The sequence below is a fragment of the Diplotaxodon limnothrissa genome, linkage group LG20 (assembly GCF_057381915.1).
Source record: "Diplotaxodon limnothrissa isolate DT_005_m linkage group LG20, D_limnothrissa_male_GT1.1, whole genome shotgun sequence".
NCBI lineage: Eukaryota > Metazoa > Chordata > Actinopteri > Cichliformes > Cichlidae > Diplotaxodon > Diplotaxodon limnothrissa.
In genome coordinates this window covers 26,121,438-26,140,934 of record NC_140615.1, presented here as the reverse complement: position 1 = coordinate 26,140,934, position 19,497 = coordinate 26,121,438, and the positions used below count along the sequence as shown (strand labels likewise).

The 19,497-nt window shown below is 39.9% G+C and overlaps 1 protein-coding gene across 1 annotated transcript in view; it reads left to right on the top strand.

Annotated features, from left to right (window-relative positions):
* Positions 1-4,559: 4,559 nt before the first annotated feature.
* tmcc1a (transmembrane and coiled-coil domain family 1a) overlaps positions 4,560-19,497 on the top strand; it is a 46,698-nt gene continuing 31,760 nt past the window's right edge. The window contains exons 1-4 of the mRNA XM_085344020.1: positions 4,560-4,621; positions 5,584-5,665; positions 17,577-17,622; positions 18,016-18,937. Coding sequence (XP_085200146.1) covers positions 18,263-18,937 — 675 coding nt within the window. The 5' untranslated portion in view covers positions 4,560-4,621; positions 5,584-5,665; positions 17,577-17,622; positions 18,016-18,262. The remainder of the gene's footprint in view (positions 4,622-5,583; positions 5,666-17,576; positions 17,623-18,015; positions 18,938-19,497) is intronic.

Here is a 19,497-nt window from a genome sequence, read left to right as displayed (position 1 = left end):
ACAGAGACAGAAGAAATGTCTCAGATCAAGCACTGATTTTGGATGGATGGCTGGAGCCATAAAGCTATACTTTAATTTACATTTCAAAATTATTTCACTTGCTTATTGTTGGTGTGAATCGACAACAGGCTGAAATGGTAAGTAAGTAAAGAATAATGCATTTAAAAAGCAGATGCGATGAGATCTCTTTCTAGAATTAGTTAAAAGATGCCAGCAGACTGAAGCTTGTACCTATATCTTATGGCAAAAAAAGATGTGGTGCAACAGCAATATTTTTTTTAAATTACAAAGTAATTTTTTTAATTTAAAACTATAAAATACTCCAAAAATGAGAAGGAAAAAGACCCTCATGCCTACTGGCTCCTTATTCCTCTTCCTTCCACTCTGACTAAGCAAAATGCCACCAGGAATCTTTCTTCAATGAATTTTTGAGCTGGTCATGCAGGTTGTATCATCACCTGCAACTGCTTACAGCTCAATACTGAAGATGAGTTTTTCTTTAATCTAAAATAGTTTAACAGCAAGGAAAATACAGAACAGAAAGATTAGCTCTAAGACATTAGCTGCTGTCACCAGCATATCTGCTTCAACATTGCCATCTAGTGGAAAAACTACCAGCATCGAAAAGGACCATAAACCAACAGTTAATTAATGACTGTGCTTCAAACATGAACATTGTTTCTGTAACTGAATGAAGGATCTGTCGGAATATATGAAACATGCAGAAACACTGATTGAAGATGTATTGAAAGATGATGATCAAGGGACATTCACAGTTTATTATAAATAGAAGAATAGATATCAAATGTGAAATATACTGCACATACTTTGCATATGATAGCTGCCTTTAGAGTTTACCCTTACATCATACATTTAATAGTTTAAAACTCATAAAAGTGGCTGCTGTATATTTACTAAATGCCATGATTACAGTACATTCAACACCTATTAGGTCTCAAATCAAAGCCACAAATTAAAAGAATATTTTTAACAATAATGTTGGTGATACAGTATTAAGTTTCCATAGCTACCAAGGCTGTGAGACAGAAACCTCACACTTATTATCCAGAAATGAAATGTTTCTAGCAGCACGTCATGCTGTCCTCCAAGCTGGTGAGAACTGAAAGATTGAAGTCATGTTGAAACAGGTTTTATGTGAATTTGCTTTTGCTCTGGAATAAGACCTTGTGAAATTTCATTTGTCAGATTTATAGGTTCAGTCTGCTGGCATGTGAATGGTAAGATTCGCAGAATAAAGATGTTATTCTGTTGATCACGGAAGTGCTAAAAAAGGAGACGTGAGAATGGTTAGTGGTCTTTGATAGATAACTGGCAAAGGTTAACAGCCTTTGTGTCTGTCAGTTATAAAGGTTAAGTCACACTCAACAGTGTTCTCAATGAAAGCCACTATCAGGGATAAAGAGAAGTAGTCATTATCGAGGACATCTCAACAGGGATTCTCAGTAAAAAAGAGCTATTCATTTCTCCCCATTCATACTTCCTCAGCCAATCTTAATTAAAGCCACTATAATGCTGCTATTTCACTAGACCATGGGTCCTCAAAGTGCATCTTGTGAACCAATGGCAGCCATTTGGAAATTTTTTGTGAGGCCCGCAGGCGTGACATGAAAAAATGCACTACTGTACATTTAGTTCACCCACAGTTTATGTCATACATGAACAGTAACATGACAGTTCATAGAGACAAGGATTTTTCTTACATTTTAACTCTCTTCTTTTCAACTATGAAAATTGGAAGTAATGATGTGCATTTTGCAGTGTAAATGAAAAGCCAGAAAAAGTAAAACACATGCTGTAATGAAGGCTAAAAGAGCAGGAGTCTCCCCTCAGATAATCAGAGACAGTCTGCAGGTGCTGGGAGGTTTATAGGTCAGGGCCCACTAGGCCCAGACGTTGTTCATATGACCTAAACAGCAGCTGCATGACATAGACCTGCCCGTTCTTGAAGGAAACAGAGACCCCTAGTGCTCAAGTGCCTAGGGGTCAACACATTGCTCCTCAGTGAACAATCCAGCAGATGAGTGAAGAAAGCAAAATATTCAAAGCTTTGTTATTTTAGCTAAGAAAATATATGTATAGCACAGTCTAATTTTTGCTTTCACAAAGTAATCACCATGGCTTTAGTGTGTCAGTGGTTTACTTTAGTGTGTCAGTGGTTTACTGAAAATCCCCAACAGTCAAATAACCCCTATGAACAAGATATTGGCGACAGTGAGAAGGACAAACTCTGACACACTGTGGAAGTAAGCCAGAAATGAATAATAACAAAGATTAAATGGAAAGTGGTGAAAATAAGTCAGTGAAGAAGACACTAGGTCCATCATGGAAAGCCTCCAGCTGTTTATCATGGGGGTTTCCCATGTTGTGGTACTTGATGGGCTGTCAGTACTTCCGTTTGAGCATTTTTGATCAACTGAAGGCTTTCAGGGAGTTTTGATGACAGCCTGAAAATAATGGATTGCAATAGTAATAGACTGGAAGCAATAAATGCATGAGCTAGTTTTTCAGCATCACTTTGAGACAGGATATTTCTAATTTTAGAGATATTGCACAAATACAAGAAAGCGGTCATATTTGTTTAATAAAGACACTGACGGTCATATCCTGGTCAAAAATGGTTTCAAGATTCCTCACAGTGTTGAGGAATACTGTATGGAGGCCAAGGGCAATGTCAGAGTAAGTATCTGGTTTTTAAGCTTTTTAATTGGAGGTCACCCAGACCCATTTTGCCAGTTTAAGTATGTTGTACTTTCGAATGATACTGCCTAAGGAAAACATGTATAATGTAAATAGAATTGGTCCTAGTACAAAACCCTGTGGAACTCCATAATAAACCTTTGTGTGTGAAGAAGAGTCCCAAACTGGAGTCTTTTAGACCAAGGGTGTCAAACTCAAATACACAGTGGGCCAAAATTCAAAACTGGAACAAAGTCGCGGGCTAACATTAATATTTATTGAACAAAAAATCTTCCTCCAGATATAAGAATGAATCTTTTCTTATGGACTCAAATAAGTTTTGCTGGAAAACTGAATATGGAACAAGCAAAGCTTAATACTAAACAATATATATATTAGCTGTATAATACCAGAAGGCCATCTCTAATAGTATTTTGGTATGGCTTCGCGGGCCAAATGTAATTAGGCTGCGGGCCAAATTTGGCCCGCGGGCCAGAGTTTGACACCTATGTTTTAGATAGATATGATTCAAACCACTGCAGCACAATACCTGTAATACTTACAGTTTATTCTAATCTTTGGCGTATCATATTGTGGTGAGCGGTATAGAATGCTGCACTGAGATCTAGAGAAACAAGTGCAGAATGAGTGTGCCCTTAGACACTATACGAAGCTCATTTGCTACCTTAACAAGTGCTCACACGTTCATCGAGGACTTGTTCTTGTTTTTAATATGACTGTGCAAACATTACACTATTTTCAGTATTTTATTGCTGTCATTTTATTACGCTTATCTGAAAGACAAACTAAGATAATACAAAATTACTTTATTGTCACTGCATGATGTACAGATTACAGTGAAGTTACAGTGCATTGCCTGAAACGGCCTCACAGATGCACCACAAGCATACACAATTGTAGAATTACATAAAAGAGTGTATTGCATGGGCTAGAGCTAATAAATAAATAATAGTGCTAAATATAAACCTGCACAATTGCACGGCCTGTCTATAAAGTGGGTGAGTTCAATCCTGGGTTCAGTGTGGTAATAGCTTTGAGGTATGTACTTACCATTATTCTTGTGGTTTGTATCTCTGTAGACCTGTATCTTTGAGAGGAAAGTTCAAACAGTTTGTGCGCTGACTGGTATGAGTGTACACCTACACCTCGGAGGATGTAGGTGTCTTGTAACGTAGGGAGATGTGTGTACGGTATTTTCTCTGTGGTTCTTATGTCTCTTTGCAGAGCCTCGTAACAGCTACTGTTGCCATACCACACAAGCACCTTGTAAGTCACGAGCAGAACAGTAATGATACATATGATTTGAGCTATTTACATTGAATTATCTTCATAGAAAGAAATGTTTTTGTTTTTGCAGCTTTCCGTACTCAATTTAACAGACATATTTTCCAACCGATAATAACTCAGTATGAGTCATCATGAATACTGATGCTCTGTTAATCACTGAATGAACCACAGGACTGCAACGACATGGCATAGTTCTCACTCCTGTCAGACAGTGATATGCATATTTCACTACACCTACCTACTTTTTGGGGTAACTTTTTTTCAGATCTAGCTTTCGTTAGCTATAATAACCTTGTAACCCTAACTGTGCTGTAGATGACGCTTTTGAGTAACAAGAAAACAACAACCAAGAGTGGCGTTTCGCTTGCTTGTAGCAAAACACGGGGCTCTAATGGACTTGTTCCCACAAGCTTTTTGTAACAATATAATGTGTCAGTTTTTGAAACATGCGAGTGAGTCATCTTTACTAACACAGTTTTCTGTTTTCTTTCCCGCTGGGTTACGCATTACGCCATGACGTCAGCCGGGAGAGGGCGGGCGCGCCGAGGGGTGGAGGGCACTCGGAGTAGGGGTGTTGCTCGTTGAACGTCAGCTCCAACAGTTTGCGACCACCCATGTAAGTGTGAAATATATTTTTAGTCGAGTTTTTTGGGGTTGTTTTACGGTCAGTTTGTGCGTGTCTGTGATGCGTTTTGGGTCTCCGTAAGAGTGTCGGTGCGGAAATTGCCTCGTATTACCAGCTCTGTGTAAGGACACACTAACGGGACTGTCAACCTGAGTCCGTTAACACACTGCTGTCGCTTACTGACAGCACTACACCGGCACTGAACTAATATTTGAACGATTTTAAAAGCTTATTTTTACTTATTTACGCAAGAAACTTTGTCTCTGCGTTAAATGTTGCTCAACTCGGATTTTTTCGACTTATCTTTCGTAATAATCGCTATATATTTCATATCCGTGATTTCTTCATTAGTGTTTGTATGTGAGCGTTATTTGTTTTTGTTTTTGTTTTGAAGTGAGGCAGTCAATAAGAATATAATTAAATATGTGGGATACTGTAGTTTTGTACAGTAGGTTTGTCTTGTGTAGCAGGAAATAAGCAGCGTAACAGAGTTAAAAATTTCCACCTGCCATTATGGTAACATCGTATCATTTGCTTTATTGCTTGTGAAGTTGATTGTAGGATCTTAATCCCAGTTAATTAACTTTTAATTTACTATCCAGCTGTCATATTAATGCACCTCTGTGCCTTGAGATATTAGCCAGGACCTCTCACTTGATCAAATTTCAGTCAGTTTTTCTCTAATGCAGACTGATGTCCTAAAGACGTTTCATGGTCTGATAAGGATGGATATCTGTAGACTCATTAAGTCTGAAGCCTAGTATTCTTTGCAGAGGTGCATTCCCCCCCCCCCCCCCTGCAGCCTATTATTATCATTGTCTAGGAGACAGACAGAGACACCCATACACACGCACCGCACAGGCGTATACTCAGGCAGGGAGAAGCAGTGATGTGCCAAGGAAGCGTTTAGAGGATTACAGTTTCCATCTCACTTTTTGTGTTCTTTGTTGAAGACCCGTGGGCCTGATGTAGCAGGTCCTCATCTCCTCTGCAGTGAAGGAAGACCACTCCGGTGTCATTATAATGGACTGAAAGGTTTGTTTTCAATCATTTCTCTTTTATACTGATAGGTGAATCTGTCTCTGCAGGGATGTAGAGGGTTGGAAGGGTTTGGTGTGACATGATGTATCCCACTATCTGTTCAGCTTACTCTGCTAAATGGCTGAGAGCTTGGCTGCCCCTTCAGGGCACTGCTAACACAGCCATTCATGTCTCACTCGGATGGTCAGACCACCACGATGACGTTGCCCTCCTCCTCCTCCTCCTCCTGTTCCTGCTTCACTCACATTGCGCCTTCCCTGTTGGGAGCTTAGAATTTAGAGTTATTTTATGAGTTTAACATGTTTGTATTGCTTTTTTGTGTATGTGTGTGTGCGTGTGTTTGTGTTTAATTTTCATAATGCTTACACAATACAGCTCCTTGCCTTCTATAGGTGTAAATCATGCCTCCTCTGATCTTAGCACAGTTTAGTGTAACACCTCAGCTTAGGATGTGGTGTAGATGTGCCTATACTAGATCAGGTCACAAGATTAACACAGGCTGCTTTATTCTTGTCTGGCTGTCACAGGGGTTTATTAATTGGCTATGCATGCAGGAAGGCTGCATTTCCTACAGCAAAGCTGCACACGCTGGATCAGAAAGATAAAATGAATCGGACTGTGAGTTATGCATGTAATAGATTTGTCCCAGTGGTTGAAATGAGTGCTGTAGTGGCGCGGCTGCCCCTCTGTTGGTCTTCCTTGGTCTCTTGTGTTCTGGGGGCCTCTGGATGTCTGGAGTTTTGATCTCCTCCATACCTGCTTCATGCCCTGGAGGACGGGGCTGTGGCCCCCCCACACCCTCTAGCAGATCATTACATGAAGGAACCTTTTAAAAAACAAAAAACAAGCGCGTCCATGCTCACAGGTGTACGCACGGGTGATCACACCCACAAACTACACCCTTTTTGGCTCCTACCTCAAAGCACACTGTGTTCTGTTGATCTTATGTGCTGCACAATAATGTTTAATATTTAGTATTTACTGTCATATTCCCATATATCATTGTGATGTTGTTTATTCTATTACTCTTGTTCTCTTCTGCTTGTTTTCTTTTTTTCTTTCTCAGCAGGTGACCCAGGTGATTGATATATGCATTTTTTTCTTTTCTTCTTCTTTTTTTTCTTTTTCTGCTCATTCTGTTGGTTTTTGGTTTTTGCCCTTCTCCCCCGTCCCTCTTCTCAGCTGTTTCTCTTTCCCTCTTTCTTTCTCCCCTTCTTTCCCCCAGTCAAGTCTGTCCCATGTTCAGTAAGTGAAAATAAAATAAACAATAAAAGGTGAATCAAATGGACCATTATGGCAAGGCTGGGATGGTCAATTTGGTAAAGTAAATCCGTTGGGCATCTTTCTTTGCCTTTAGACAACAATTCTGATGGCAAAAGAGCCAAACGGGACAGGCAAAAAAAAGAAAAAAAAAAAAAAAGAAAAGAAATGAGTGCTGTAAAGAAGCGATTTTTCTGATAGAAAAAATAAGAGGCTTTTTTGCTGTCTTGCTTTCGGTGTTGATACACTGGTGTGTAACATCCCGTCATTTAAAAAAAAAAATCCTTGAATGTATATGATTCTAACTCAAATTGGATGCGATCGATAACTTAGCAAGATCAATAACTAAAATAACTTCCTGTTATATTTTAGTTATTGTTCTACATGACAGTAATACATCCACAACTGTCCCTTATTTCAGTGTCATTTGTTTCTAGTTTCAGTATTGTTGTGACTGTTCTGCTGCTAAGAATTGCTCAGTCAAAAAGATAACAAAAGACATTGTGTGATTTTTGTTGTAGAGTGAGTTATCTGCACAAGTCTTTAAAACATCTTGTGTTTTAAATGCATCTTTACTAATAAAAGACCAAAAAAGCATATTTTAATGGTAGTCTTCAGGACTAGTTCTCCAGCCTTCTTGGATGGCATTCAAAGCTCTTTGGATGTTGGCTGTCTTTTATTCTAATCTCTGTCACGGCTATTTCACAATGCTTCAATAATGTTAAGGTCTGGGCTTGTGGGAGGCCAATCCATGACTGAAGTTTTCATTATGTGTGTGTTGTTGTTTTTTTTAACCCAGGTATGTGTTTACTCCATTGGCAGTGTGTTTGATATCATTGTCATGCTGATAAATAATTCTGTTGGTAATGAGATGCTTTCCATATGGCACTGCACCGTACAACACTTTTCTGTATTCATAGTATCATCAATTTTAACAAAATCTCCAGCACCACTGACTGAAATGGAGTCCCAAACCATGGCAGAGACTCCACCATGTTTACAGATGGTTGATTGACAGCTAACCCTCTCTCCTGAATGTCTATAATAACAATGACATTTTAAAAGAAAATTAAAAATTTGGATTCATCTCTCCAATAAGACCTGTTGCCACTGATTTTCAGCCCAGGTCTTGTGTAATCTGGCATGCCCTAGCCTTTTCTCCCTGCTTCTCTTCCTTAAGAATGGCCTCTTGACAGCCACCCTTCCACTGACCCTTTCTGATAAGCCATTGGTGATCAGTTGATGGATCAACTGAAGGGCCAGATGTATCTCCCAGGTCCTGTCAAGTCTTTTCTGGATTTTTTTCTTATTTCTTAAGGATGCGATTTTCAGATACTGTTTATCTGTTGTAGATAGTTTGGGCCTAAAAATCTGTCTTTTTGTCCTCCACTTATCCAGTTTCCTCAAGTGTTTTAGGGACATGGCACACAAAATGCAGAAATATGTGTAAGTTTTAAGCTAATAGCTGTTAGGAATAATCTTGGCATTGTTAGTAGATGCAACTGAAAAAACAAGAACACATTTGGTGTTTTTACAACAAGCTCCTAACAAAGTTCTCTCTTTTTTAAGTTGTCTGTTATGTGTAGGCACAACGCTGGTGTGTCTTATGAGTTAGGTGCTTTTTTAATGTCTAAATGATTCACAGATTAGTGTCAAGTAGCTTAACAAACAAAAACAAACTCATTCGGGTATGAAGACTGGACTGAAAATGAGTAAAAAGCAGCCAATGTCCAAAGAAAAACTCTAAACAGCTGTCAGAAATCCTGAAGAACTGTTGCTTAAGACCACTTTAAAAATTACAGGAGAGTCTGCCTTTTTGGAAGTAAAGTTAAAAAAAAAAAAAGAGTGGTGGCTCAAGTCTTCCACAGTACTGTACATCCTTCGTAGAATAAATATTTTTAAGTCTGTGTTTTACAGTTTCCAGGTTGTTTCCAATGTGTAAAAATAGTTAATAGTAAAAGTGTGACTAACTTCACGATTGTAGCTCAGTGCTACTTAGGGCTGCCACAAACGATTATTTTGATAGTCGACTAGTCACCGATTATTTTTGTGATTAGTCGACTAATCAAATCCATTGGACGTAAAACGTACAGCTTATTGCACCAGCACCCATCTGCTCTCATATAACTATCATTATCTTACAGCTTTAAGTGTTTAAGGTATGTGCTAACTAAAAATAAAGACAAAATGATAGTTTATTAAATTTTAATGAAATTTGCAGATTGTTTCGGTGAAGTTTAATAAACTCCTTGCTATCTAAAATATAACAGGACACCGGAGTAAATTCTCGAGCATCTCACACTTCTGATGATCAGTTGTCTGCTTGATGTTTATTCAGCGTTGTAAAAAGTATAACTTTAATCTCAGCCAAACCGATTCACTCAGGAGCAAATAAAATACTAAAAAAAGCCAAACAATAACATAACAAGTTATCTAAGTGACTTATATATCATGTTTAACCCGAGTAGCGAAAGACGGCGGTGGGTTTGAAAACGATTTGCCAGGAGTCCGGTGTTCTCACGGGCTCTAGTGAGCCTTTCCCCCAGCTAGCTATCATGCTAGTGGGTAACAGATGTCTCCGAAAACGTCGGAGCGCTTTTGAAAGTATGTGGTGTCTTGATAAACTGAGCAGATATTTGAAGTTTACACAGCTACATTCTCGCCTGAAAATATGTTAAACTTTATTTTATGACCCAAAAAGAATAATAAGAGTAATATTAAAACTAACTAGCTGCCACCATTGTGAAAGGACACATTCAACTTAAGTGGAAATTTTTGGATAAATGACACAAGTCAGCAAAACATAATATCTGTATCATTGTTTGTAGATATTTTTTTTATGTGAAAATTTTACATGCTATACCTTTAATTTAAAAAAAATGCTACAGTGCTTGATTGAATGTGCTACTTTTATTTTGGGTGTTCTCATTTTTTGTCCCAAATCAAATACATAAGTCCGTAAATTGACCCTACATGTATGAGTACAGCGTTAGCCCTGTGCTAAGGTTGTATCTAGCAGCTCATAAGTAACTGTATATACTGTACATATAGCACTTATGTAGTTACGCAATGCCAACATTCAAATTCAAATTTTATTTGTCACACAACAAGTTACACAGATGAGTTATGAATGGGTGCTTATGTGTTCTAGAATATTTGGCAACATTTACAATTAACTGAGCACAGAAAAAGAATTGGTGTCTGATTATTAATTGTTGCTCTCTGCTGCAGATGAATATGCTGTGCAGAAATAGTGACACACTTCAAACATGATCATTCAGTTAGAAGTGTGTATAGTACCATCAGCAAGCAGGGAAATGGTGAGCAATCATGCCTTTGTTGCTGAACCTGTGTCATTCAGCTGGTGAGGGCAGCAGGACAGAAGTGTGTATTGCAAGAGGGAAATGGATGTATGCCAGGGCTGCAACTAACAACTCTATTGTTCCTTGATTAAACCTGATTAAAATTATACTTTTTTTTTTAAATTTATCAGTTGATCCATGCCACGATAGTGATGTCTTGATATATCATCTTTTGTCTAAAATCACCAACAATATATTTTATTTGCAGTAAAAAGTGATTTAGACTGACTAAGTGTTTAATCAAGTAATCGATAAAGCTGTACTCATTCATCGCGCTGCTGGTTAAGATTATCACCATTATATCTATTTGCATAATGGATTGTGTTAAAACACTAATGCTCTTCTAAAAAAAATTTTATTGGGTTTATATACCCCTAGTCGGTGTCGTTGCCGAAGGATAACTAACATGACAACAGATGCCCCCTCATCTAATGTTGGCTTTGTAGAGTTGTGTTGCACAGCTTTAAGTCTCTTTGTCCCTTTTTCTAAACAGATGCATCAAAAATGATTAGTAAGGGATTCAAAAGGATTCACATAATCCCCTTTTTTCAGCCCCTTGGAGTCTAAACACTCTCAGCATCATTTGCGCAGTGATTTGGCTCTCTTCTCTCAACAACAGGTTGAGCCTTTTCTAAATACAAAGTTAGTCTCAGATAAGAAACACTATCTTTTTTTCCCTCTCTGTCTCATAGACCCACACTCACCCGCTCCCACCCTCTTCCGCCTCCGTCTGCTGTTTGAAAGCCCACAGAGCAGCAGAGGTATCATATGCAGCTTAATGTAGATAATGTTTTTTTACAGTAAGTCTCTGATGCTACCAGGGGTTCATGTTCAAAAATAATGCTGTATCTGTGGACGGACTGAGTTTGTTCTTCCCAGTGGGACTGACTCCCACACTTCCAGAGTGAAGGTGAAATTCCTTTATAAAGGCTGTGGTTTCTAGTGGCAACAAGCTGCCTGTTTCCCTCTGATCCCTTCCTGTTTGAAGGCAGAGGGAGAAAAGAGCCAGAGGTCACGTGGAATCACAAGAGGTTGCACTTTAAAACGTGTCTGAGGGCCTTGTTTTAATGTTAAAGGATAACTTGTTTATTTTCTAAATTTCTCTTAAAGCAGTTGTTAGATACCAATCAACTTGTCCCTGTCCCAAATTAGCTAATAAACCCCATGGTGATAGGTTACAGTCCCTTTTTGATAAAGTTAATCTTAAGCTAGTATAAGGTTTTAGCTGTCCACGTTTAAACAAATTCAGTGGACATATTGAAAGGTGTCTTTAAGTGTCCTTTCCCGTAACAGTATCCTCCTCCTGAGCACAAGTGGTGGAACGTTTTTTGTGGCATAGATTCAACAAATTGCTGTAAACATTCATTAGAAATTTTTCTTTATGTTGACATGATAGCCTCTCCAGTTGCTGCGGATTTGTCAGATGCACATCCATGATGCAAATCTCCACTTCCACCACATCCCATAGGTTCTCTGCTGGACTGAGATCTGTGACTGGGATAGCCATTCACGTACAGCAAACTCATTGTCATGTGCACAAAACCAGTTTGAGATGATTTGAGCTTTGAGACATGGCAAGTTGTCCTGCTGAAAACAGCCATGAAAAGATTGGTACGCTGGTTATACATAGACATTTTTAGCAGCAATACTCAGGTAGTGGTGCTTCAGCAATGCTAGATTGGCATTAAGGGGCCCAAAGTATGTCAAAAAATGATACCACTGATAAAAGCCAGGACTGATGCCTGGTTTAATGTTGTTTACATCAGATTCTTACCCTACCGTGTGAATGTCACAGCAGAAATCAAGAGTCATCAGACCAGGCATTTTGGTGAACCATTGTTTAAAGCAGTCTGATCATTTTTTTTCTCGGAGAACTGCCACTCACTGGATTTTTTTAATGATCATTCTCTATAAACTCGAAAAATGGTTATGAGGGAGTTTCTGAAATGCTCAAACCAACCTATTGGGCACATCCAGGCTGCGTTCAAAGTCACTTAAATCACCTTTCTTACGCATTCTGATTCTTATGTTTGAAGTTGAACAACATAAGACAAGTCCGTATGTCCAATATGGCCTATCTAGGTCTGGACACTCTTTAAAAAAACACACCTAATCTCAAGAGGTTCAGTTCATGGTTAAATAAGCGTTAATAAATAAAATATGGATGTTTTCCCCCCTTCTCTTCATTTTAGTTTGTTTACGTCTTCTTGAATTTAGATGGCAATCATTACAAGCTTTCGTGTTAAGTTTTGAAGGTTAGGTGGGCTTTCATCTTTCAGCTTAAGTCTCCTCCTACAGTGTAAACTTAATATTGTTGACCCACAGTCTACGTGCGGAGCCTGATGTCATGGTCAGAGTAAAAGATTCAAAGCCACGGCTTATATATGCTGATCCCCAATAACACCTCTAGTGGGCTAAAGGGTGTCTGGTTACCCGGGGCCAGAGATTTGCCTTAAGATGTGTAATAACGCAAATGGTTTCTGAATGCATAAAATTGCTCTCAGCTGTAGTGAGATGCCCTACACACTGATGACCTGGTAGATTTAGCTCTTCAGTTGCACAAAGTGTGCATTGATCCTGACATGCATTCCCCTTACCATTCCTTATGGGTGTGCGCCTTTAACACAGCCTCTGGTATGAGATTTCAGGTCATGTGTAGGTGGTTTCCAGCCTGTTGACAGCTGATGACGACCTGCCAGAGCTGAGGAAATAGGAGACATGTTGGGCAAGTTGAATGTATTACTACTGTTAAACACCTATCAGGTTAGAAAGTGAAGGCCATATTATAGGGCTTGAAATGTTTTACATATATTGGAAACCGTCTTATGACAACATCTGTCTTATTAGTAAACAGCAAGAGAATGAGCTCCTCAGTACCTATACTGGTTAGACACACCGGTGTTGTAGTAAATATCAGTGTGACTATCAGTGCCATGGGTGCTGTAAATAATTCATTCAGGCACTTGTTGTGGTGTTGAACACAGATGCAGAGGTGTCCCTTAAACAAGGCTTCCTCAGTATACCTATGACATCATCCAGCATAATGTTAAACCGGCAACCTGATCATGACTTGCTGCTCATCTTCAATTTTCTTCCACATCACTGCTTTGCTGCCTAGATTTGTTCATTGGCTAGCGTGGTTGTGTAAGCTATACCTCAGAGTATAAATGGTATTTATGGCCCCGTACAGTCACAAAAGACCAACATAATGGCTCCCCTGTTCTTTGCTGTTCTTTTTATTTGTAGCTTTCCGCCTCACAACCTGTTACATGCTCGACTATTACCCGAATACCACCTGCTGTCTGTCTTGTTCCCGTTGTGTGTGTGTGTGTGCGAATGCATGTGTTGGAGGTTTTCTTTTAACATTTTTTTTTCATTTATTTTTGATAAGAGTCAGTTTGGTAACAAAGGGTTTTGTCTTTAGAAGATATAAAATCTGCTATATTGGAGGTATTAAGGTAGATTATGAAGTACACTCAATTTGGCTTTTTTTTTTTTAGCATTCATTACATATTTGTGAGTAGTGTGTAAAGATTACGTTAATTCAGTTCAATTTTATTTATGCAGCGCCACATCACAACAACAGTTGCCTGAAGCTGCTTTATGACCATTAATTCAGATACAAGGTGCCATTGTCCAGTGACAGCCTCTTGTGTCATTAAGTAAACAGATAGTAACAGCAGTAACAGATGATTGCACATCTTCCGGTTTGTCCTGTTCCTGGAAAGCTGAGAACAACTTTGGCACCAGAGCCTCCCCAGGGTTTCATCTTGCACAATTGGGCGTTGTGTCTGCCTTTTTAATAGAACTACCTGCTGTACACCTTCTCATTTAGACACATTGTACTGAGCGCCTGGGTTGAACCTGACACGACCAGACGAAACACATCATGGATGCCTTTGATCCAGTCGGGCCCGTTCCACTGCCTGTGTAACCCTCTGTCTCTCTTTTCTCGCTTACACACTCTCTCTGTGTTGATACAAAGAGTTGTCTCTCTTATCACACTTTGTGCAGTTTGCTGAAGTCATCTCCTTCAGTGTCACAGCTGACACAACTGTGCTATTCTCTGCCACCCAACCACACACACATATGCATGCACACACGCACACATGAATAGAATAACGATTGTTCCTGTTTCCTGGCTATGCTGACATTATACAGCTGTTGAATGAGATCTGGTCCATTTTCCATCGGTCAAATGCATCACACACAAGCACACATGTAGATACATCCACTTGTACCCAGTATAATCCTTGCTATCTTTTTTTTTTTTTTCGTTGTCTTCCTTCTCTGTCTCTGTCTGATGCAAGCATGCACGCACATATTTGTCCACGCACGCAAACACAAACACCAAGCGAACTCTCTGGCCTAATTCCACTCTTATTGATGTGTGTCTGTCAGTGAAAGAGGCACAGCACAAAGAGCAGCAATGGGCCTGTATGTGTGAGCTCAGAGCGAACAAAGAGCGGTCTATTCCACGCCAGCTCTCAGACTCTTCTGGAAACACTGCATTTTCTTGTTTAAGCTATAGCCATATTTTGAGTCCACCAACTGTATGTTCAGCAATGAACAACAACATGGCTGCTTCAGTGTCAGTGAATGCAAGCCAGATTGACCTCTGCTTTGGGTTCTTCATGCACAATGTCCTGTTTAGGAACAAAATTTAATGGCAAAGTCCTCATTAAATGTCGATATTTCAATTATGGAGCTGTTGAAAAAAACATTTTTCTCACATTTTGCGTATTTGCAGATTGTCTGTTTTATCATTTAACTTTCTGTAGCTCTCAGTATTATCGCTCTTGAGCTCCAGCCCTTTTTAAATAATATTTTTGTGTAATAATAACAATAATGGGTATCATTTTTCGCAAACTGGTGGTGAATCTGTGTTAGAAAGTCATTTTGTCTGAATGATTCTGCAGCTGTTTTCTATCCAGAGCTTAAATGAACATTTACAGCACAGTATGTAATATATTGCCAAGCAGAGCAACTGAACAGAGAGAAAGAGAAACTTCAATAGAAGATTGTAGTTTTTTATGTGTTTATCACAATATCTTTCATTTCTTAAAGTGATAAACTGAGTCAGGTTGAGCCAAGCCTCTTCCTCCATTTCTCCAGTTAAGCTGGCAAATGAGAAGAGGACAAATGGCAGCTCAGTTGACTGGTGTGAGACACAGTGCTGTGAACAAGAATGTGTGTGTGTATTTATGTGAGGGACTGAGTGAGGGTGACAGAGTTCCAGAGAGGCCATTGTTCATGTGGTGATTTGTGATTTACCTTTGGCAGCGTCGCAGAATCTCTGAGCAACATGCTGACTCACACAGGCTGCTGCCCCTGGTTGTCACTGACGCTGTTGATCACTGATAATCATTATTATGTGGTGAGCAATCAAAATACATATTTTCACAAACAATTTCTTGCAGTATCCTGGTCAGCATACAGTCATGAAATGAAGTAGCTTATGTCAGAAGAACACAGCTGCTTTTAAAGATCCATCTGGTGTTCGTATGTTCTCTCTTCTTAAAGGTAGATTGACAAGGCTTGCTAAAACTGAATAAAGATGCAAGCATACACATCAAGTCTGACAATAAAGCGTTGTCCTCTAAAGACTCCTCAAAGAGGATTTGGTGTGATTATGAAACCGCAGGCAATCAAGAAAACACCCAATCCTGCAGTTGGGATCAGCCTGGGGATGAAGAAGGGGATTTATTAATATGGATGGATGGATGGATGGGTACCGGGGTGAAACAAGACTTCAGCTTCAGGATAGGATTAACTTTTATGCCTTTACTCGCAAGCTCTGAAAGAAATTTAATGCTTCATCATCAGTGATTCACACTTCCCTGTCGCTCACTGTGCCAGCGGACGATGCATGCGCGAATCTGTCTTCAAATATGCATGTATTATTGAGTACGGTGTACAGCTTATGCATAACTTGTCACCTTCTGTGAGAAACAGCTCAGGTGGTAAGCTTGGTTGCATAGAAAACAACATATTTCGAGCACGTCATCATGCATCTTTATTCAGTCTCATATTTAGTCTCATCATGGGAAGACTGTATCCACATGAGATCAGCTGAAGAAAGTTGTTTGTTAAGAACTGAATTCTATGATCAAATATTTATATTTTTTAATTTAGTAAGAGGTGTAAAGTTAATTATTCCCGGCAGGATTGGATATTGCAGTCATTTGATATTATTATTTACTATGGAATGCGTGCCAGCGTAAAGATTGTAAGTACTAAATTTAAAGACCATAGTTAGCACAACCATATTATGAGTACTCAGGTGACTAAAATAAACCTGCTTAACACCTGTCTCACACTCTCTCACTCTCACTTTCTCTCTCTCTCTGGCAGGCAACAGTTGCACTTAACTGATTGGCACCATCCTATATCAACTCATAGCCTCCAAATTAATCATATTAGAACCCTGTGGCCTGAATCTGTCAGTTGAGCTAAGAGATAAGATTTAGGCAGAGAAAGTAAAAGCATCTGTGTGCATGCGTTTTACCTTGCTGAATTGAATGGAATGTTTTTATGTGCATGAATGCATCTTCTTTTGGCAGTGACAGTGTAGCTGTTGCAAGAACTGATATGACACTTGCATGTTGCTTCATCCTCCACCCCCTTCTGTCTGTTGTGAGATGTGTGTGAGTGAGTGTGTGTGCCTGTCTGATAAACCTTGCGTTATTCTTTATGGGCAGGCAGTGCAGCTAAAGGAATGATATAGTTTGGGTATATAGCTGTGCCTCCCCAGGGTTTTGAATGATCTAGACTTGCTTGCTTGTTTTGCTGTCCTTAATGGGAGCAGCTTTTCATGCTGCAGGGAGACTCAGGCTGCCTTCCCATCTATGAGGTGATCACTGATCAACCAATAAGGTTGCTCAGAAAGACTCCTTCTATTTTAGCAGGTGTCTTCTCTGTTATTTTGCCGATGGCTTGTATTGTGTCAGACGGCACAGGATTTCATGCACTCTGTGACACTACTCTATATGCTGTTTCTGCTGAGGAAATCCTTATCCCTCGATACTTCCTCAGGGCAAGGAGAGAATGCCTTTGGGGATTTGAAATTACTTCCTTGAGAACCACACAAACACATGCAAACATACAGTGTTTCCATGTGTTTGTGTCTTCTGTTCAGTGGAGCGTACATATTCACGGTAGCGGATTGGAATCAGGAAGCGGTGCTGATATTTCTTATAAGGTCAACGACTGATGATTGAAGTTCTGAATCTTAAAAATGATTCAATCTTTGGTCTTTTTCCATCTGTCCATCTTCCTCTTAGGTAACCCAGACGAGTGAGTCACATTAGAATGACAGTTTGGCTGATGGTAGGTGGGTTTTTCTTCTTCTGATGTTAGTCATCATCTTTTTTCCCCTTCTCTCACTCCTCTTTTCATCTCCTCCTTTTTTACTATTCTGATTGCATCCCATCCAGGCTGTTTATAATCTTAACATGCACACTTATTTAGTCTATATTTTTCGTCTTTTTGCCTCTTTTGTGTTATTTTAATTGTGCTAGTTTACCAAGATCCAGCTTAATTTACTTTATTCCTACCCAATAATTGATAATGACATATTGACATTGAAATAATATCAATTATTATCAAACACTGGAACAAAAATGTTAAGATGCAAATGTTGTGTATGTGAAAGTTAGGGTTTGCACCTGGATCTAGGTAACTTTTCATCCACTCATAATCCATCTCCTTTCTCTGTGTTAGACCAGAATGACCACTTGTTCCTGAGTCAAAGATGCATGCTCCCTTTTGGATCCCTCTGACCGCCAATGAGCTGATCCAACCCTCCCATCACAGTCCAATCACCACTTCCACTGTCCTCTGCTGATCTCTGCTGTTTTCTAGTCTTCTCCCCCTCAGTCAGTGATCTAGTCTGACCATCTGCATGCCTGACAGAGAGGAAGGGAGGCATTCGCAGGTTGTTTGATTGGACAGATTCTCTCTGCTATTCATGAAGAGTCAGCAGGACAATATGCAGCAGGGAGACAAAAGTCAAATGGCGCCAGAGGGGGTGGGACCCAGTTCAGGTTCTGTGACAAGGGGGTCACAAGGCTCAGGTTTGAAGAGGGCCTTTTCTGAGTCAGATCACCCTTCCTTGATTAAGATGAGCCAAAACGCCAGGGCGAGCATGGGGGTTCTTGGCCAGGGTTTGAAGCAGCTGTTCCAACAGCAGCGTAAACGTCTCTCCCTCTCTCGCTCCACCATCACTTCCTCATCATCCTCCTCATCTTCCTCTGTGGTGTCAGCATGTGGCACTTCCCCTTGTGCCCCTGAGGATGCCTCAGAGTCTTGTTGTCCTGACTCTGACATCTTCTCTGCTCCTATGGTTCCTTCTGCAGCTGGCCAGGGCTCAGCCGCTGCAGGCATGATGAGGCGTGGGACCAGCCTGCAGAGCCGGCGAAGTAAGGGTTCTGGGTCGGGATCTGGGAGTGGAGATCGTGATCCTCTTCTGAAAGGTAGCCCTCAAGCCCCGCAACGCCGCTACACCCATGATCCGCAGCAACATATTAGCCGCCCACGCTCCTCCTCCACCACCGATACCACACCCAGCAGCCCTGCCCCAGGATATTCCAGCGGCGATGCATTGCTGTCATCAGGTTACCAGTCCACAGAAGAGACAGACAGGGTAGGTGACAGGAGCCATTAATCATAATCATTACACAAGTTTATTGATGTGCCTCTGTTTTTCTATTCAGTAGTGTCAGACCTCATTTGTCAGTGAACTGTCAAACAAAAGCTGAGGTTCATTTTGCTGCTAATGTAAATTTTCCTGCTGTTCAACAGTGAACGCTCTGAGATGGGCCTGCTCTGTGTCATTACTGCTGTTGGATTTTCCCAATGCTGACTATTGTTCTAGTAAAATTGAGCTATTATTCAAGGCATGCACACACATGTAGAGTGTATATAGAACGGTGTACTCCAAGGTCTGGCTAACTTTACTATCAAGAGAGACATTTTTGAGCAACTTTTGACATATTATAATAAAGGTGGCAGCCTATTAAATATAAATTAGCCCATCAAACTCAGTAATAGGAATAAATAATTAAAATCTTTTACCACATGTGATCACTCTGCAGTGGGCTGTTGCATGCATGCATTTTTAATTTAAGAATATAATAACATATGTTGTGTTGCATGTCTAAAGCATCAAAAAAGGTTTACTTATTTATTACCAACAAAACTGAA